General features: G+C 42.3%; 1 protein-coding gene across 2 annotated transcripts; it reads left to right on the forward strand.

The window, feature by feature from the left end:
• The first annotated feature begins 15848 nt into the window (after positions 1–15848).
• Positions 15849–19681, forward strand: LOC130876132 (phospholipid phosphatase 2-like). 2 transcript variants are annotated; one of them, XM_057772581.1, is made up of 5 exons: positions 15849–15896; positions 16026–16300; positions 18940–18997; positions 19184–19365; positions 19570–19681. In XM_057772581.1, exons 1-5 carry the CDS (start codon positions 15864–15866, stop codon positions 19679–19681), a joined length of 660 nt encoding a protein of 219 aa, XP_057628564.1. In that variant the 5' UTR covers positions 15849–15863. The 2 variants fall into 2 exon arrangements, with proteins under 2 accessions (XP_057628564.1, XP_057628563.1); XM_057772580.1 differs by having other exon boundaries at positions 19184–19356; positions 19561–19681.
• Positions 19682–22378: the final 2697 nt, after the last annotated feature.

A 22378-nucleotide genomic window follows, 5' to 3' on the forward strand; every position in this document is an offset into this window, starting at 1 on the left:
TATGAATACATAGATATACTTTATATTTATTAGTACAAGCATATTTAAATATGTATAAATATATTTAGATAATTAAATGCATTTATTACAAATGTAGTATTTTATTTATTTTCATAAATACTGAATAGTGGCAGACAAGTAAAATAACTCAGAGTCACAAAGCTAGGTGGCTCCAGGGTCCGAGTTTTCTTTGTAATCCTACCTGTTTTGATGATATTTCCAAGTGGCTCTTTCAAATGAGTATCACACCTGTTTTCAGTCAATTTCATTGTAACAATTAGTATCCAATGATAATTTTTAACACTAAATTTAATAGATAAAAATGATACATGTTTATTCCCTAGAAGTACTTGATAAGAAAGATTAACTTATAAGTTAAACTATGTTCATTGGAAATGCTTTCCTGTGTGATAGGTATGGTTCATGACCACATACAAAACAGTGAAAATTGGCTATGGCTACATATCATGGAGGTTTCTAGACTGAATTAATCTTTGGGACAAGCAATGATTATTGTATTAGAAAACTGGAAAGAAATACATGTAGGTTCAGATTTATGCAATTTAACATAAGTCATATAACTGTTTCTTAAACAATGATTTTTATTGAATAAAATTTGGAGTAAAAAGAAAAAATTATTTGGGGACTTGCCATGTTGTTTATTAACTTTAAAAAGAGCTTTTAACTTTAACATAATAAAATTACATATAACAAAATAGGTATTAGGCAAAAATTACAATATTTCTATTTACTTTACCATTTATCATAACTAAGGAAAACTATATCTATTTTTTCTTCAACTATATCAAAGACTCCAGAAAGATAAAATATTACCTACGAAAAGAGGAAGTACCTTGTAAGCAACTTTCAAAACTCTAGAAATGACAGAGACATCTCTCTGTCTGGACAGTTACCAAAGTTCTTCTCTACCATTATGGCATCCATCTTCAGCCTACAGGCCAATAGTATCCAGCAGACTTTTTCATGAAGCATGAAATTTCAAAGACAAATCTGCCTATATTGGGAGTTTGCCAGTCACCTTCTTCTGTATTCTGCAGAATGTCTTGCAGATTCTTTCATGAAAGAGGAACACCAAAGGATCGTCTCACCTTTAGGCAAGTTCAGCAGTCATTTCTCTGTGGGTTCTGCATGTCCAGTTCAACTAGCAAACTCCATAAGGAGCCTTTTCGATGCCCATCATTTTCTTAAAGAAGCTGATGCTGCCAGGAGCAGATGTGTCTCACTGTTTTGAAAAGTCTTAAGTTCGTTTACATTTTAAATGTCTCTGAAAGATCTGAAGAATACCCATCTAACAGAAATACATCTCTGTACATCTAGAAAGTCTGACATGACTACAAGCTTAACTATTATAGATAAGTATCTATTAACATATATTTCTTAATTATACATTACATTTTTAAATGAGCTACACAAAACAATACCTTAATCAAGATCAGATATATATATGTGTGTGTGTGTGTGTGTGTGTGTGTGTATAACAAAATTTACCTTAAATTTGTATCAATATAGCTAGATCCATAGCAATGCAAACTACCCCCCTCTATAGCTTATCCCCCTCTAAGTGTAAAGAGGCATTTACAAACAATATTTGAGAATATGGGCACAGTACTGTCCGAACTCCTTTCTGCTTTTTATAGGGAAAAGAATTTTCTTTGAGGCGGTCTTTACAGCAACCTTTCAGGAGGTCTTGATCCATTAAACCATATTGGTCTGGGAGCAATCCACAGGTTCTCATCTTCTTTGAAAACTTAAGAAGAACCTCCTTTCAAAAGAAACATATCCTCAGACTCAGATTTTGGAATCAAGATACCTTTATATTGGTTTAACTTAGTAGTCCATACAATGAAATGTCTCTCTGTACTTAGCTCTTTCACAGCCAAAAAATTCAAAGAAAACACAATAATATACATAATCTAAACTCTTCTGTGAATTTTCCAACTTTACATGGCTTATTTTCCTTTACTCCTTTTAATCTATTACTGTCTATACTCTGTATCTTTAAAGACATTTTTCACTTCTTTTTCAACTCTCTTTTTTCTCTCTTCCAAGCCTACATACATTTATCCAACACTGTGAGCCATTTAGAGTTCTATTTGTCTGAATCTTTCCTTATTGCCTTATCTGTAATTCTTTACTGTCTGGAAGAGCTTTTCAAATGGTAAGCAGATCAGTTGCACCTTCTCTGGATGCTGGCTCTGCCCCTCTCCACTTTCAAAATGGTAGACATGCCATTACTGCCAGATCTCAGAAGAGCTGCGCTTAGCACTTTAACTCTGAGAATGAATGTGCAGCAAATGAACCCTTTTTATCTGAGTGACAGCTAAATCTGCCATACAGCACACTGCGCTGCCTGGAAATATCTCTTTGTATGGTGGCTGGAATCTGCCATGCTCTCCTGCTTGTGCACACCTAGTAGAACTGATCCCACCAACTGCCCAGAAGGAGAGCGCTGAGCCATGGGCATGGTTGCAGTTTCTTTCCTCCAGACCCTGAGTAGACACACAAACACCTGGGCCCACAAATGCCATTAAAAAGCTCCATAGCTAGAGTTCGCTCTGGCAGCACAGAATAACCACACAGAAACTATATTAATAAAATCACTGTTTGGCCCATTAGCTCTCATTTGTTATTGGCTAACTCTTACATATGAATTTAACCTTTCTCCATTAATATCTGTATCACCATGAGGTCGTGGCCTACCAGCGAAGATTCAGCACATCTATGGTGGCAGACCCATAGCATCTCCCTGACTCCACCCTTCTTTCTACCAGCATTCAGTTTAGTCCTCCATGCCCTATCAACAGGCCAAGCCAGTTTCTTTATTCCTTAATAGTAATCACATTCCCACAGAGGAGACTCCCACATCACCCTCCTGAAGGAAAGGGCAATTTCATGAGGTTCACAGAACTCACTACCCCTCAATAGCTCCACTCAAGACTCTTCCCCTCCCAAAAATAACATAAGAGGTAAATCATCAACTCCAGTAGAATGTCACTGGTAAAGATGTGAATAATTAGACTAAAAAAAATTCCAAAGGATTTAGCTGCCTTGGAGCGCCCATACTTCTAGGTGTAACCCATAATCTTACCAGTCTATCAAGCTATACTTGGTTGAAATTCTTTCTTTGGTCAGTCAGTGCCCTTCTGTTTAGGAAGAAAATTCACACAAGAATTATAACTTTAAAAAGACGTTTCCTGTTAATTTCATTGGACTAAAAGAACTACATTTATTTTGAGCAGGTCAAATAATCAGCCAACCTGTTCTCAAAATCCCAGTGCTGTATCCACAGTATAAATAACAAGTAACTGAAAGATATTGATGTAAGAGTTCAGTATGACATTTACACTCAGTGAGTTCTGCCTTAGAGAAATCCATTCCATTGTGTACTGTGTTTCAAGTAGAAGTGATGTTTAGCTCAAAGTGGGTTTTCCATATCACTGGTGATGACTTATAGAAAATTGATAAGCCTCTTACAGATAAAATGATGCAAAGAAAGAAGATCCAGAACATGTGATGATGCCCTCATTATACTGACCCCCTGGATTTCAAGAAAACCCTGTAGTGAATATGTGTAATAATAATAGTAAAGAATATGTGTTACTCAGTTGTGAAAAATAAGCTGTAATCTTTAAGTAAGTACATAGGCAAAAGTTTTAGGGCCAATTATCTTAAAGCAAAAAGATTATGTGTGTATGAGATTATAAAGAGCCAAAGGAATGTCTTTAGGGCCTGATCCATGAAGTATATAGATCAGTCCAACACTATTCTCTTAGAAGCACCATTATCACCACATCAAAGACTTTATATTAAGATTCCATCAACTCCCGCCATGTATTTCTTTATCGGATCTAAATATATATTTTAAATTATATACTGCCTCTCTCTTCTTGTCCCACCCAGCTTGCATCCAGAACCCTTCTTCCTTCTGCCCCCTTTCCTCTTTGGGCACATAACACCATCCAGCTCAGTCTGTCTGGCGCTGGGGGCAAATCCTCAGGGCAAGTAGGCAGGCGAGACTTCCTTTGGTTCACTGGCCTGCCTGCACCAAGCAAGGTAGGAGCTTTGTTTACGAACTACCCAACCTGCACGGAGATCTGATCTTTGCACCAGGAGAGCCATCAGTGGGAGAGCTAATCTGGGTACCAGGAGAGCCATCTTTGGGCACGGAGATCTGATATTGGTACCAGGAGAGACATCACTGGAGCACCAGGAGAGCTATCACTGCAGAGAGCCATCACTGGGAAGGTACATCAGTAGGCAAGGAGACCTGATCCGGTATAAGAAGATCCATAGGGGAGCATTCAGAGAAAGAGATGGGCAGGCGCCAATGCAAGAATTCACCCAACAATCTGAAAAATTATATGAAACCACCAGAACCCAGCGACCTCACAACAGGAGGACATGAACACCTTAATCATGAAGAAGTAGATAAAATTGACTTTATGAAAGTGATTGACGCCCTTAAACAGCATGTAAAAAATGCCCTTATAGAAATGGATGAGAAGTATAACAGAAAGTTTGAAGAATTGAGTAAATCAGTGAATGATACCCTAGGAAACCAAGGAAAAACAATCAAACAAATAATGGAAACAGTTCAAGACTTAAAAACTGAAATGGAGGCAAAGAAGAAAACACAAACAGAAGGCCAGCTGGACAGGGAAAATCTAGGTAAAGGAATAGAGACGACAGAAGCAAGCATAATCAACAGAATACAAGAGATAGAAGAAAGAATCTCAGATTCTGAAGATACCATAGAGAAAATAAACACGCTGATCAAAGAAAACAGCAAGGCCAACAAACTCTCATCACGAAACATTCAGGAAATATGGGACACAATAAAAAGACCAAACATAAGAATAATAGGAATAGAAGAAGGAGGAGAAGCGCAGCTCAACAGTCCAGAAAATATATTTAATAAAATTATAGAAGAAAACTTTCCCAACCTAAAGAAAGATATACCTATGAAAGTTCAAGAAGCATACAGAACACCGAATAGGCTGGATAAAAAAAAAATCCTCTCGCCATATAATAATCAAAACACAAAGCATACAGAATAAAGAAAGAATACTAAGAGCAGCAAAGGAAAAAGGCCAAGTTACTTATAAAGGTAAACCTATCAGACTTACACCTGACTTCTCTATGGAAACCATGAAAGCCAGAAGGTCCTGGATAGATGTACTGCAGAAACTAAGAGACCATGGATGGCAAGCCCAGACTACTATACCCAGCCAAGCTTGCGTTCACTATAAATGGAGAAAACAAAATTTTCCAGGATAAAAACAAATTTAAACAATACGTAGCCACAAATCCTGCCTTACAGAAAGTAATAGAAGGAAAATCACTAATCAAGGAGTCCAACAATGACCACAGTAACTCAGACATCTAGAGACCCTTTACCAGCACATCTCAAAGAAGGGAAACACACAAAATCTACTACTAAAAAAAATGACCGGAGTTAACAACCACTGGTCATTAATATCACTTAATGTCAATGGACTCAACTCACCTATAAAAAGGCACAGACTAAGAGATTGGATACGAAAACAGGATCCAACATTCTGCTGTTTACAAGAAACACACCTCACCCACAAAGACAGGCACCTACTCAGAGTAAAGGGATGGGATAAGGCTTATCAAGTAAATGGACCTAGGAAACAAGCAGGTGTGGCCATACTAATTTCTAACGAAGTTGACTTCAAACTTAAATCAATCAGAAGAGATGGAGAGGTACATTTTCTACTCAAAACAGGAACAATTCATCAGGATGAAATCTCAATCCTGAATATCTATGCCCCTAATATAAAAGCACCCACGTACGTAAAAGAAACATTGTTAAAACTCAAGGCAGCCATCAAACCACACACATTAATAGTAGGAGACTTTAATACTCCTCTCTCACCAATGGACAGGTCAATTAGACAGAAACCTAACAGAGAAATAAGAGAATTAATGGAGGTAATGAATCAAATGGACTTAACAGACATCTATAGAATATTCCACCCAAATAGGAAAGAATATACCTTCTTCTCTGCAGCTCATGGAACCTTTTCAAAAATCGACCACATACTCGGTAACAAAGCAAACATTCACAGTTACAAAAAAATATTAATAACCACCTGTATCTTATCAGATCACCATGGATTAAAGCTAGAATTCAGCAACAATGCTACCCCCAGAAAGCCTACAAACTCATGGAAAATGAATAGTCAACTACTGAACCATACCTGGATTAAGGAAGAAATAAAGAAAGAAATTAAAGTCTTCCTGGAAGACAATGAAAATAAAGAAACAACATACTCAAACCTATGGGACACTATGAAAGCAGTCCTGAGAGGAAAGTTCATAGCACTAACTGCCCACTTAAAGAAAACAGAGAAAGCACACATTGGAGACTTAACAGCCCACCTGAAAGCTCTAGAAAAAAAAGAAGCAGACTCACCTAGAAGGGGTAGAAGACTGGAAATAATCAAACTGAGGGCTGAAATCAACAAAATAGAGACACAGAAAACAATTGAAAGAATCAATAAATCAAAAAGCTGGTTCCTGGAGAAAATCAACAAGATTGATAAATCCCTATCCAAACTAATCAAACGGCAGAGAGAGAATTTGCAAATTAATAAGATCAGAAATGAAGAGGGAGACATAACCACAGACACAGAGGAAATTCAGAGAATCATTAGATCTTACTACAAAAGCCTGTATGCCACAAAACTGGAAAATGTAAAAGAAATGGACACTTTTTTAGATAAATACCATATACCAAAGTTAAACCAGGACCAGGTGAACAACCTAAATAGACCTGTTAGTCGTGAAGAATTAGAAGCGGTTATCAAAAACCTCCCTTCCAAAAAAAGTCCAGGACCAGATGGTTTCAATGCGGAATTCTACCAGAACTTCCAAGAAGACCTAATACCTATACTCCTTAAGGTATTTCACAATATAGAAACAGAAGAGTCACTGCCAAATTCTTTTTATGAAGCTACAGTAACTCTGATACCAAAACCACACAAAGACCCAACCAAGAAAGAAATTTACAGGCCCATCTCACTCATGAACATCGACGCAAAAATCCTCAACAAAATTCTGGCAAACCGAATCCAAGAACACATTAGAAAAATTATCCATTATGATCAAGTAGGCTTCATACCAGAGATGCAGGGCTGGTTTAACATACGTAAATCTATCAATGTAATCCATCATATAAATAAACTGAAAGAAAAAAACCATATGATCGTTTCATTAGACGCTGAAAAAGCATTTGACAAAATTCAACATCCCTTTATGATAAAAGTCTTTGAGAGATTAGGGATACAAGGGTCATACCTAAATTTAATTAAAGTTATATACAGCAAGCCGACAGCTAATATCAAATTAAATGGAGAGAAACTTAAAGCCATCCCACTAAAATCAGGAACACGCCAAGGCTGTCCACTCTCTCCATACCTCTTCAATATAGTTCTCGAAGTTTTATAAGACAACATAAGGGGATAAAGGGGATTCAAATTGGAAAGGAAGAAGTTAAAATTGCATTATTTGCAGATGATATGATAGTGTACATGAGCGACCCCAAAAACTCCACCAAAGAACTCCTACAGCTGATAAACGCCTTTAGTAATGTGGCAGGATACAAGATCAACTCCAAAAAAATCAGTCGCCCTCTTATACACAAAGGATATGGAAGCAGAGAGGGAAATAAGAGAATCATCACCTTTCACAATAGCCACAAAAAGCATAAAATATCTTGGGGTAACTCTAACCAAGGAAGTGAAAGATCTATTTGACAAGAACTTTAAGGCATTGAAGAAAGAAATTGAAGAGGATACCAGAAAATGGAAGGATCTCCCTTGCTCCTGGATTGGGAGGATCAACATAGTAAAAATGGCAATTCTACCAAGGGCAATTTATAGATTCAATGCAATCCCCATTAAAATCCCATCAAAATTCTTCACAGATCTTGAAAGGACAATAATCAACTTTATATGGAGAAACAAAAAACCCAGGATAGCCAAAACAATCTTATATAATAAAGGAACTTCTGGAGGCATTACCATCCCTGACTTCAAACTCTATTACAGAGCTACAGTAATGAAAACAGTGTGGAACTGGCATAAAAACAGAGCAGTCGACCAATGGAATTGTATAGAAGACCCGGATTTTAACCCACAAACCTATAAACAACTAATTTTCGATAAAGGAGCTAAAAGTATACAATGGAAGAAAGAAAGCATCTTCAACAAATGGTGCTGGCACAATTGGATGTCAACCTGTAGAAGAATGAAAATAGATCCATATCTATCACCATGCACAAAACTCAAGTCCAAATGGATCAAAGACCTCAATATCAATCTGAACACACTGAACCTGATAGAAGAGAAAATGGGAAGTACCCTACAACATATGGGCACAGGAGATCGCTTCCTATGTATAACCCCAGCAGCACAGACATTAAGGGCAACATTGAATAAATGGGAACTCCTGAAACTGAGAAGCTTCTGTAAAGCAAAGGACACAGTCATTAAGACAAAAAGGCAGCCTACTTACTGGGAGAATATCTTCACCAACCCCGCTACAGACAAAGGTCTGATCTCCAAAATATATAAAGAACTCAAGAAACTAGACTTTAAAAGGATAATTAACCCACTTAAAAAATGGGGCACTGAACTGAACAGAGAATTCTCATCAGCAGAAGTTCAAATGGCCAAAAGATACTTAAGGTCATGCTCAACCTCCTTAGCGATCAGAGAAATGCAAATCAAAACAACTTTGAGATATCATCTTACACCTGTCAGAATGGCTAAAATCAAAAACACCAATGATAGCCTTTGCTGGAGAGGTTGTGGAGAAAGGGGTACCCTCATCCATTGCTGGTGGGACTGCAAACTTGTGCAACCACTTTGGAAATCAGTGTGGCGGTTTCTCAGAAAAATTGGGATCAACCTACCCCTGGACCCAGCAATAGCACTCTTGGGAATATACCCAAGAGATGCCCTAGCATATGACAAAAGCATTTGTCCAACTATGTTCATAGCAGCATTATTTGTAATAGCCAGAACCTGGAAGCAACCTAGATGCCCTTCAATAGAAGAATGGATGAAGAAAGTGTGGAATATATATACATTAGAGTACTACTCTGCGGTAAAAAACAATGACTTCTCGAATTTTGCATGCAAATGGATGGAAATAGAAAATACGATCCTGAGTGAGGTAACCCAGACCCAAAAAGAAGATCATGGGATGTACTCACTCATAATTGGTTTCTAGCCATGGATAGGGGCCACTGAGTCTATAATTTGTGATCCTAAAGAAGCTAAACAAGAGGGTAAACCCAAGGAAAAACATATAGATATCCTCCCAGCTATGGGAAATAGACAAGATTGATGGGCAAAAAATGGGAATCTTGGAAGGTGGGGTGGGATGGGGATGAGGGGAGATGGGGAGAGAAAAGTGTGAAGGAGGGGATGAGGGGAACTGGGGGAATCGGGGTGATTGGGGGTAAAGGAAGGTTGGATGGGGGAGCAGGGAAACTCATACCTTAGTTAAGGGAGCCACCTAAGGGTTGGCAAGAGACTTGAACCTGGAATGGCTACCAGAAGCCCAGGGCAATGTCCCCAGTTAGTTCATTGGGGCACCTGAGGATAGGGAACCTGAAATGAACCTATCCTATAATCATACTGATGAATATCTTGCATATCGCCATAGAACCTTCATCTAGAGATGGATGGAGATAGAGACAGAGACCCACACTGGAGCACCGGACTGAGCTCCCAAGGTTATAATGAGGAGCAGAAGGAGAGAGAACATGAACAAGGAAGTCAGGACCATGAGGGGTACACCCAGCCACTGAGACAGGGGGGCCGATCTATTGGGAGCTCACCAAGGCCAGCTGGACTGCTACTGAAAAAAACATGGGATAAAACCGGACTCTCTGAATGTGGTGGACAATGAGAGCTGACGAGAGGCCAAGGAGAATGGCACAGGAACTTTCATCTGGCGATGGATCGAGAGTGAGAGACAGAGACCCAATTTGGATCAACCGTCTGAGCTCTTAAGGTCCAAATGAGGAGCAGAAGGAGGGAGAAAATGAGCAAGGAAATCAGGACCACGAGGCGTGCACCCACCCACTGTGACAGTGGAACTGATCTATTGGGAGCTCTCCGAGGCCAGCTGGACTGGGACTGAATAAGCATGGGTTGAAACTGGACTCTCTGAACAAGGCGGACAATGAAGGCTGATGAGAAGCCAAGGACAATGGCACTAGTTTTCGATCCTAATACATGAACTGGCTTTGTGGGAGCATAGCCTGTTTGGATGCTCACCTTCCTGGACCTAGATAGAAGTGGGAGGACCTTGGTCTTCCTGTAGAGCAGGGAATTTGGACTGCTCTTCAGTATCGAGAGGGAGGGGGAGTGGACTAGGGGGAGGAGAAGTGGAGTGGGGATAGGGAGAGGGGAGCGGGGGGAGGGGGCAATATGTGGGAGGAGGGGGAGGGAAATGGGAAACGGGGAGCAGTTGGAAATTTTAAGTAAAAAAGAATAAAAATAAATAAATAAATAAATAAATAAATATATTTTAAATTATGCATAGTTTAATTTTGTTCTTGTAGTTTTTGGCATTTGATCAGGCTCCTCAACATCTTCAAAAACCCTTGGAGATGAAAAATCAAGAAAGAAATTAAGACACTTTCAGGCATCATTATATATTCTTAAATAATAGTTACTTTAAAATTTTGTTGTTAAGTGACTAGGATGATAAAGAGAAAGTGGGTCTTGGAAGAGTTGAATGGGGTAAATATGGTCAAAACACATCGTACAAAGCTCAAAACTCTCAAAAACTAGTTAAAATTATTTTAAAAACAAAATAAAACTCTGACATAAAGTGTCTGGTATAAATGCAACCAGGCACAAAAAATGACAGGATTTAATGTTTGCTTATCCACCTGCCAGAATGCACCTTTTCTAACATGCAGTGAAACCAGCTCGTGGAATTAAACAAAAGCCTGTTGATGCCAGAAAAAGTTCAAAGCTCCTATGAAATAAACTCTCTACCTTGGGTGTCATCACTTTCTCCATGTCTGAACCCTTAGCTGCTTATCTCTATTATACATGATATTGTGATAATTAAGGAGGTGAGAGGCGGGTTATGGGAGGAGAGGGAGGGAGGTTGGAGGAGGGGTGGAAGTGGGAATTTGGATTGGTATTTTTTTAAAAGTAATAAAATAAAAAAAAATCTCACTGCTGTCCTGCATACTCTATTGAGAAACTGCATGCCAGTCACCATGATGGATCCCAAGGAATCTTATTTTTGTGCTGAATTATATGATGTAGGTGCTTATCAGATCAGTTATTTGGTAACTCCCACAAGCTTTGCTCACGATTGTCCTGACCCATCTTGCAGGTAGGGCACTATTAAAGAGTTTGTGACTGGCCTGGTATTTATATTTTCATTTGATAGCATGCAGAGGATCTTTTTGCATAAAATATGCTGGAACATAGGAGTGAAGACTCTTTGTAGACATCGGCTCAACATTTCCTTGTTCAATGTATGTGTTGGCTTCAGCAAGAGCCTATGCTGTCAGTATGTGGAGAGCAAGCTACAGTCTTGGCAACAGCCTGAGTTGTTTGGGGATTCCCATGGACGCTTTTCTCTGACAGTTCAATGAGTTGTAATCAATTCTGAAAGCTTCATTGGGTAACAGGATATTACCAGTGGTGACTCTGTTTCCTCATCCCCATTATTTGGATATTTCATTTAGATTGACTTCACATATGCATATATTTTAGAAAGTTTCTTTTGTATTAGCTTTCCATACTATCCCTCAAAGATCCATTAATTTTAGCTGTCTCTCCCTGTATTCCCTCTTACAACCCCTTGTCACCTCCTCTGCCTCATCTGCTCACCCCATTTCAGCCACCTACCCATCCATATCTATCCTGTTTCCCATTCATTATAACGTGTATCTGTTCCCTTTAGTCCCTTATTCTATACCTACCCTCTGTATTTCTTTGGATTATAGCATGGTTATCACTGACTTCATATGTAACATCCACATATAAGTTGATACATACTGCATGGGCTGAGCAATTCTCCACCGTGTAAACGCACCACATTTTCTTCATTCTTTGAAGGCATAAGTCAGAAAATAATGCCACACCAATTCAAAATTAGAGATAATAAAAGGGTTATTTTTAAGGGTAAAACTTACAGATCACTGACCTTGACTACAGCCCTCTGAGTGAAGAGTAACATAGCCAGGAGAGAGAGCAGGCTCACGGTTACTGCTGCTTTTATCGTATAAGAGGACATGCCCAAATGGGCTGGTATCTTCAAGGCTATGGCTGAAGGAGCAGAATGTGCTCCCACATTACCTCCCCTTTTTATTTAAATAAGAGAGTTCCAAACCCAATACAAAACTATATACACTAGGAAAAGATATCAAGAATAAATAGAATTACACCCAGCATAAACAATATTAAGCAAAGAACATATGCTAAATGTTTTAATAAACAGTCTATCTTATGGAGTCTAAGTCTTCTATAGGAAATGGCTTGGCTAGATCATAAGAGTACAGTAACTACAACTATCTAATCTTCAACCTCATCGAAGGTCTGAGAAGGGAGATAATATTACTTGAGCAGGCAGGAAGTACAATCAAGTAGCTTCCAAAGCAAGCAATATATAAGGGACACAAATAGCCTACTAGGCAATCACCCAAAGTCTCATTTTGCAACGTTGAAGCAATCAAATTTGGCTAAGGCCTAGCTTAACTGACAGACCATTTCAGAGGCAGGAAATTTTTTCAAAACAGTCTTACCCTGTCTTAGTAAGGTTTGACAGTTCTGCTTATCCATTTCCGGATACTATGTAACTTGTCAGTAGTTGAGGCATTGTCAGTTCCTTGTTCAAAGGTCAGTTTTGCCAAGAAGAACACAAATTCCAAGTAGAGTGTCTTCGGTGTTCATCATCCTCTCGGGAATAGATTGGTGCTGTCAGAAGCAATCATGTCTCATATCAACAGAACCCTAAATTATTAAAATGCCATGTTCCACAGATCCTTGAAGTGGTTGAAGATTACCTAACTGGATAGAATATAATCTCTATGTATCTAAAGAACCTAATTTATCTGTATGTACAACAAACATGAACAACTATTGACCTATAATGATTAATGCCTGTATAACTTAAAGACTAAAACTTCATGACAGAATATTAAATAATCTGTAAGCAAATCTGTAACAAATGAGAATAATGGCCTCAAAATATAAACATCTATAAGGATCTTGATCAGAGGTAGCAATAATATATAATACAATATGAATATGTACCCTAAAAGTTGTATCAGTATACAAAATGTCCTAAACCGAGACACAAACACACATACATACAATCTGACAAAAGAACTTTGTATAGATGTATAAATAATGTAAACAAAAGTAACAAATATAATTTGAACTTGTATCAATATACAAAAACTATAGCAATGTAAATTATCCATAAATAATAGCTCACAAGTATTCACTCTATTACCCACTATTACTGCCCCCCTCTTTTCTTTGAACAAACATAGATTTCACCCCAACCCTCTATCTAGTATGAGTAATAATAACAACCCCTAAACAGTGTTTCCAACCCTAAGGACAAACTTTTTGGGTATAGGGGACATCATCTTCTAGAATTACTTCCTGCTGTCATGGGAGCGATATTGTCTAAATAGAATCCTGCAAAAATTAAGTGGTGGTTAAGTTCCAAAATTACTGTCTAGCATAGTTGCAAAAATTTCTGAGCAATTTTTGTTTTTGTTTTCAACGTTCTCCTTTGGAGTTCTGCCAGAATATAAGAAGGTGCACCATTTCAGGAGCTGGTACCCAAAAAAGCGGTCTTAGAGTAGCACTGTCTATATCACGATGTCATCTCAATTAGGTACAGTGGTTGCTGTGGGGCCTCATCTTCTTCCTGGAAACTTCAAAGTTTACAGCAGGAAAAGGATCTGTAGGAAAATCTATTGTTCATTATGGAAAACTTAAACATCATTCATATAAACATATATACAATGAAGAATATGATATAGACAAAATAATCATGGAGAAAGTAGATTTTTTTCTAAAGTCTTCCTTCTGTTTTATAACAGATGGCTCGTGATATGAGACCGAAACTCTGAATGTTCATTTTAACAAGCTTGGATTTAGAGAAGTACAAAGCCACTTCAAAACCAGGTATACACACGTATGTGTGTGTGTATAAATTGTAAGTGTAAACAGTACCTGGATTCATAAACCATATTTTGTTTTCTAGATGCCTCTTAGTGGATAATCATTTTTCCTTCTGTCAGCAGATTATACAAAGAGCAGGTAGGACATCTCTTTATAATCTCCTTAGCTTGTTGCCATGTGATAGAAAACTCTTTCTTTAAACCTTTTCTATTGACGTGATTTTTTTTAAATAAATTTCAGAGGCCTGCAACAGGCTTCCAATCAATAATTGATCAATTTCTGCATTACCTTGTGCTAGAGGACCTAGCAGACCCGTATGGGATCAGATGTGTGTCATGTACATAGGACAAAGCCTATTCCTGATCATGTCTTGCACCTGGATAAACAATGAAGTCAATTCTCTATGAACAGGTATAAATTCAGCGGTTTCAATATGCAAGATAACTCTTTCTGCATATTGTGAATTGGTAATTATATTAAGAGATTCTATAAAATCCCTTATCACCATAAGAATGGCAAATAATTTCACCTTCTGGACAGAATTATAAGGGCTTTTTTCCACCTTGCTGAATTCATCTGATTTGTAATCTGCCTTCCCTGATTTATTAGCATCAGTATGAAATGTATGGGCTCCAGTTATCAGAGCATCACATATGATATGAGGAAGAATCCAAGAAGTCCTCTTTCTGGGGTTAAGCCAATCGCTTTGGGGATAGTTGCTATTAATTTCTCCAAAAATCTAGCACAAGCTCTTTGCCATGGTTCATTGTCTTCCCATAACTTTCTTATTTCATCAGTAGTGAAAGGCACTACAATCTCTGGTGGTTCTATACCTGCTAACTGACAAAGTCTCAATTTACCTTCTATAATTAATTCAAAAACACTTTTTCCACACAAGTTTTTAATTGTTTACTTGGTTTATGTGGTAAAAAGATCCATTCTAAAATAATATCTCCCCTCTTCATTAAAATTCCCACAGGAGAAATTCTGGAAGGCAGTATGACAAGAAAGACACTAGGATTTCGACTCACCCTATCCACATGTGCCTCCTGCAACTTTTTCTCAACCATCCTCAGTTCCTTTTCTGCTTCAGCTGTGATTCTCTGGGACTATTCGAATCATTATCACCATCTAATGCTTTGTTTACATGAATTATTAGATCAGGCACCTTGGTGTTCCTATGCAGACGGAGCAGTCCAGCCAACTGTCGCTAAGGCGGCAGGAGCCATGAAGAACACCAGTGACCCCATGGGTGCTCATCAGGGCCTGGAATGAGATGGGAAGGAGACATTGTACTTCAGTATGGTGTGTAGAGGCTGTGGCTGCTGGTGCTGAGTCAGTCCGAGGGAGGTCTAAGGTGGGGCCAGAGTGTAGCATGGTAGAGCAGCTCTGTAGCTGGGCTCATTAACAGAAGTCACCCGAGGCGTTTCCCATGGGGTCATGGCACAGCGACCAAGATCCCAGGACAGAAACCATGTGGGCAGGATTTGCACTGTGTGCCTTCCCTGGCTTCCCACAGCCTCTCTGCCCTTCGTCATCCTGACTCTGGTGAACACACCATACAAACGAGGGTTCTACTGCAGAGATGACTCTATCCGGTACCCCTACCATCCAGACACGATCACCCACGGACTCATGGCTGGGGTCATCACAGCCACCATCATCCTTGTAAGGCGGAAAAGTGCTCAGGTGGGGGCCAGCTGAGCCCTGTCCTGAGGTAGGTAGGGCCCAGCTCCCTAGCAGGATGCACCCTGGGAGCGGTGTCTGTCGTGCACTCTGCAGCTGTTCCATTGGCAGGGCTCATCAGGGGAGGCCTACCTGGTGTACACAGACCGTCTCTATTCACGATCCGACTTCAACAACTACGTGGCCGCCATCTACAAGGTGCTGGTGACCTTCCTGTTCGGGGCCGCCGTGAGCCAGTCTTGGACCGACCTGGCCAAGTACATGATTGGCCGGCTGAGACCCAGCTTCTTGGCTGTCTGTGACCCTGACTGGAGCCAGGTCAACTGCTCTGACTACGTGCAGCTGGAGGTGTGCAGGGGCAGCCCTGCCAACGTCACTGAGGCCAGGTGGGTACTGACTGCAGCCCAGGCAAGGCTCTGAAGGACAGAAAATCTGGGGCTTGGTGAATGGAGAAAAACTGTCAGTAGAGGCAGGTGGAGAAGCTGGTCATGGGTTTTCCTCTGTGCTGTGTGCAGGCACATAGTGGGCAGGTAGTCTCAGGATTCAGTTGTCTGGGAGGCAGTGGCCTGCCCTGCAGGGGTGGACTGGCTGCTGTTTATGCCTCAAGGTTTGTGACTGAGTTCTTTCCTCTTCAGGGTCCTCTGTGGTGAGCTTGTTTGCTCTTGGCACCATTTCCCTGCCCATCCTGCTCTTCTGAGCTCTGCTTTTCATGCCTGGTGTGGCCTGTGTGTCTGTACCCACACTCTGTCATCTCCGCTGACCCCTCTCTGTCTGTTGGCTCCCATCAGCCATAAGTCCTTCCAGTGCTTTTTCTCCTTCAATACTACAGGCATTTTCACACCCATAATGCCGTTTTAGATTTTTGAGACAGGATCTCACTGTGTAGCCCAGAATGACCTCAAACTTCTCGGCTTCCTGCCTTAGTCTCCTGAGTGCTGGGGTGACAGGCTTGTGTCACTATGGCTGGCGTAGACTGTCTCCTCGGCTTCTGTTTCTTCCTTCCGTCCTCACAGATGTTCTCATCTCTGGATATTTCCGGTGACTGGTTGGAGTGTCTGTCCCCTAAGCTTGGCACTTGTGTCTCCGTATGGACTGCTTTATGTGCGTGTGTTATTGTGTCCACATGTGTGTTTAGGCCAGTAGTCAGCCAATAGCAAGTGTCTTCCTCAATTGCTCTCCACCATACGTAAATGTGTGTTTTCCTGCATGTATGTGTGTACACCACATTTGTGCAGGAGTCCATGAAGGTCTGAAGAGGACATCAGATCCCCTTGAACTGGAGTTACAAGAGGTTGTTAACAGCTGTGTGGGTGCTGGGAACTGTACCCTGGTCCTCTGCAAGGGCAGGAAGTGCTCTTAACTCCAGAGCCACCTCTCCAGTCCCTCTCCACATTTTATTTTAAGACAAGGTCTCTTACTGAAGCTGGAGCTGTACATTTCTAGACTGGCCAGCAAGCTCCAGGGAGCCATGTGTCTCCAGCTCCCCAGGCCCGGGATTACGGGCATGCTCCACACCTCACTTTCCCCATGAGTGCTAGGATGGAGTCTGTGGTCTGGGATTACGGGCGTGCTCCACACCTCACTTTCCCCATGAGTGCTAGGATGGAGCTCAGGTCCTCATTCTAACAGAGCAGCCTCCTCACTGACCATCATCCCAGCTCCTTAGACAGCTTGTGTATTAGTCATGTTATGTGTGTGCATGTGTGTTTTCTCCGCATGTGCCTCTCTCTCTCTCTCTCTCTCTCTCTCTCTCTCTCTCTCTCTCTCTCTCTCTCTCTCTCTGTATGAATATATCTATGTATATATCTAACTCTATCTATTTTCCTATAAAACAGTGATTTTTGTCTCTTTATGGCCATACTGATGTTCAAATCAATGGCTTTGACTCACACATGCCAGGCAAGTCTCTCTAACACCAAGTTCCAGGGGGGAATGGACAGTGTGCTCCCCATCTACTTAGTGACCCCCCTGAGGGTACAATGTGGACGGCCATGTCGTGAGGGTCTGTTGTCAGCGTAGGGATTGACAGGATTGACATACATTTCTCTGTTTTCTGGGTGCTAGGGTGGAGCTAGGGGCTCTGTCTTAGCCCTACTTTGTCTGCCAAGGTTGTGGAGTGGCTCTGCGGGTGCACTGAGGGTGCCTGGTCCTTCTGAGCCTCCAAAGCATAGCCCCCAGGTTGCTGCTTGAGCTCTGAGGCAGCGGTGACTGATATCTTTATAAGCTGAGGTGATATCAGTACCCTGGACCACCAGCTGTCGCAACAGTGGCCATGACAGTATTGGGTGACAGTACTGGGTTACAGTGGCCGTATTGGGTGATTGCCACCCTCAGTGTGGTCTTGCTGGCCAGGCCTGCTCCAGGAGCAGGTAGGAGCAGGTCGGGGAGTTGGAGTTGGTGAAGTGAGAGTAAGGAGAGGAGATGTTCACTCCATGGTGAGTGTCCTGTGTGTGTAAGCCTTCCCTCAGGCTAAGAGACCAGAGAGATGGCTCAGTGTTTAGGACCCCTGGCTGCTTTTCAGAGGACCTAGGTTAGATTCTCAGAACCCACAAGGCAGCTCACAACCATTTGTAGCCTCAGTTTCAGGGGAATCTGGTGCCCCCTTGTGGCCACTTTCAGGCACTGCAGGAATGTGGCAGACATAGATGTAAATAAAACACCATATACATAAAGATATATAAATCTTAAAGATGATTTATTTTGGTCTCTCTCTCTCCCTCCCTCCGTCCTATCCTCCCCCCTCCCTCCCTCCCTCCGTTTGTGCACGTGCATGTAAGTGCTGGTGCCCTCAGAGCATCAGATCTTGTGGTAGTTGTGAGCAGCTGGTGTAGGTACTGGATGATGTAGGTACTGGGAACTGAACTTGGGTCATCTGCAAATGCAGTCAGGACTCGTAGCTGCTGAGTCATCTCTCCAGTCGTGCTCCCCATAGTTTAGAGTTGCACCCCTCTGTGGCTGCCAGCCCCTCAAGGAGCCCTTGACTCTGCCTTCTGGGTTCCACTGACCAACTTGCCCTCCCTCCCAGGCTCTCCTTTTACTCCGGACACTCCTCCTTCGGCATGTATTGCATGTTGTTCCTGGCGGTGAGTGTCTCCCTTCCTCCCAGGGAACCTTGCCCAGCCTCCCCTCCCCTGGGCCTGGGTCTTCCCCGCTGCACAATGGAGTACGTTGAAGAGGCCCTGAGTGTAGGGGGTTTACGACTCTTGCGTTGGGCTGGGCAGGGAGAGGACGCCCATGGGCCCAGCTAATGCAGGCTGATGCCCCCACAGCTCTATGTGCAGGCCCGGCTCTGCTGGAAGTGGGCACGGCTGCTGAGGCCCACGGTTCAGTTCTTCTTGGTGGCCTTTGCAATCTATGTGGGCTACACCTGTGTGTCAGACCACAAGCACCACTGGAGTGATGTCCTCGCCGGCCTCCTGCAGGGAGCCCTGGTAGCATGCCTCATGGTGAGCCCTGCCTGCCTCATCCTATAGGACCTGTCCAGCCTGAGCCCAATGTTGCTGTGACCTCTGCCTGCTTATCTGCGTCCCAGAGCTTGCTCCTCACCACTGGCCCGGTTTTCTTTACTACCCTCATTGGCTCCTCCCTCATTGGGTCCTCCCTCTGGTCTTCTGCCTTGGCTTTATGCACTGCTTTCCCCTCCCCCACTGGTCCACTATGTCTCAGACTTCTTCAAATCCTGGCCGCCCCAGCCCTGCCAGGAGGACCAGGAACCAGAGCACAAACCCAGTCTGTCCCTGATGCTGACCCTCAGCGATGGACCTTAGCCACTATGAGTACCCAGTCTCTTCCCGGAAGTCACCTGTGGGTCAGTCACGTGTTGACCCCTTGGCCCTGGTCAGGCACTACTGACTTTGGGGCTGCCCTAGGGTCCCGGATGGTGACCATTGATCAGGGCCTTGGGTACCTGACTGGCCCTGAGTGTGGGCAAGATCCATCCTCATTGCTCTCTGAGTGCCCCAGAAAGATAAGATTAGGTCCTGCTCCGAGGGCTGTCTCCAACCACAAAGGGCTTTTTGTTGAGAGTCATCCCTGCATGGCCCCAGGAATGGACCGGTCTATGATGGTTTATGAAGTCGGCATCCTCCCTGTGGGTCCTGCGGGGACAGACCGCTTGTTTGCCTGGGTGGAGCAGTTCTCCTTGGCCTGGGTCAGGGATCACAAGTGTGAAAAGGGTTGCTAAACCTTGGGCTGCCTAGGAACAGACACACGTGACTTTTGTCTGAATCTTGTTCTCAAGCCTGCAGAAGATTCCTGCCTGAGCCCTCCAAGGCCCTCCCTCAAAGCTTGCTGTCCAGTCCGGCCTCCACTCCCCCGCATGGACCGGATGTGTAGCCAGGCTTTGGGAGTGGTCCTAGGTCTGCCGTTCCCATCTATTTCAGAACACTTAAAGTTACCTTCATGGGAGGGTGAGCTATAAACTTTGTACCAAAGGTCTTGGCCATGAGTGTTGATTTTAAGCTCTCCTGGTGAGATGGCCCTGCTGCACCTGCCTTCTTGCCCAGTGCACTGTGTTGGACCTGCCCAGTCTCAGCATTGACTTAGGGGACAGAGACCTGGCCTGGTTGTTCTGTATACAGCCCAAGATGGAGGCCTTATAGCCACTGTGGCCTTCCTTGGTGTTTGGTGGACGCTTATGCTAAGTCTACTTTAGAACACAGAGGCCCTTCATGGACCATGTTACTAGATGCCCAAAGATGCTCCCATGGTGCCTTGCTGGTCATCCAGGGGCAGCAGGAGTGGAGGCAGGCCTTGCTGTATCCCAGGACAAGGTGTGTGTCTGTCTGGGAATGGGCAGGATCCTAGGGCCAGAGAGCATGGCGGAGCAATTAGGGACACCCCATCTCACTCCTCTCCTTAGAGACCGGGTCAGGATTGAGTCTAAGTCCTGTACACCAGATTCCTATAGGAATCAGGTGCCCCTGCTCACTGCTAGCAAACAGAGCCCATTAAAAAAAAATGCAGCTACCAAGAAGCTACACTAAACTCTGTTTTAAGTCTAGAATTTCTTTTTTTTTCTTTTTTTCTTTTTTTTTATTACTTAAAATATCAATCCAAATTTTAAATCCCTACCCTCCTCCCAGGCCCCTCCATCTCCCTCTACAGATTATCCCCCCTCCAACACTAAGTGCGTGCCAGGAACCCTGCTCTGTGGATAGTCCAAGGCCCTCCCTACTACGTCTAGGTTGAGCAAGGCTTACATCCAAAGAGAATAGGGTCCCATGAAGCCGGTCTCTGCAGTAGAGACACATCCCAGTGTCACTATCAGTGGCCCCTCAGTCTGACCCAGCTGTCCGCCCCCTTCAGAGAAGCTTGGTTGTTCCCATGCTCATTCATTCCCAGTCCAGATGGAGTTGGTGAACTCCCATTTGCTCAGGCAAACTGTCTCAGTTGATGATCCCCTCATGATCTTGAATTCCTTGCTCATACTCACTCCCTCCGTGCTTCAGCTGGATCTTGGGAACTCAGTCCAGTACTCAGATGTGGGTCATTGCCTCTGTTCCCATCTGTTGTTGGATGAAGGTTCTATGGTGATTTTTAGATAATCATCAGTCTGACTACAGGGTAAGGTCAGTTCAGACACCTTCTCCTCTATTCCTTAGGGTCTCAGCTGGGTTCATCCCTGTGGGTTCTTAGGCCTTTTTCTAGAGACTGGCTTCTTGTTAACTCCATAGTGGCTCCCTCAATCAAGATATCTCTTTCCTTGCTCTCATATCTGTCCTTCTTCCATCTTGACTATCCCATTCCCTCAAGTTCTCAATCTCCCTTTCTCCCCCATCTACTCCTCACCACCCTGCTCCCAAATTTTTGTCTGATTCTAATTTCCAAGTGGGTGTATATATGTTTTTCTTTGGGTTCACCTTATTACTTAGTTTCTCTAGGATCCTGAACTATAGGTTCGTTGCCCTTTGTTTATGACTAGTATCCACTTATGAGTGAGTACATACCATACTCATTTTTGGGGGAGTGGGTTACCTCACTCAGGATGATGTTTTCTAATTCCGTCCATTTGCATGCAAAATTCAAGCTGTCATTAATTTTTACTGCTGAGTAGAACTCTAATGTGCAAATGTGCCACACTTTCTTTACCCATTCTTCCTATGAGGGGCATCTAGGTTGTTTCCAGGTTCTGGCTATTACGAATAATGCTGCTATGAACATAGTTGAACAAATACTCTTGTAATATGATTGAACATCCTTTGGGTGTACTCCCAAGAGTGGAATTGCTGGATCCTGAGGTAGGTTGATTCCCAGTTTTCTAGAATTTCTTTTTTAACCTCTCTTAGGTTTTATGTGGATGCAGTCAGCCCACTTTGGTACTCCAATTTGTAGCATATTCCTGGCTAATTCTTAATATTATTTATTAATATTAATATTTAATATAACAATAATTTAATACATAAATTAACCCATTTCTATTATTTTATATAGGCTTGTGGTTTACTTTTAAGGTTCTGGGGCCT

Source organism: Chionomys nivalis, chromosome 6 (assembly GCF_950005125.1).
Source record: "Chionomys nivalis chromosome 6, mChiNiv1.1, whole genome shotgun sequence".
Classification (NCBI taxonomy): domain Eukaryota; kingdom Metazoa; phylum Chordata; class Mammalia; order Rodentia; family Cricetidae; genus Chionomys; species Chionomys nivalis.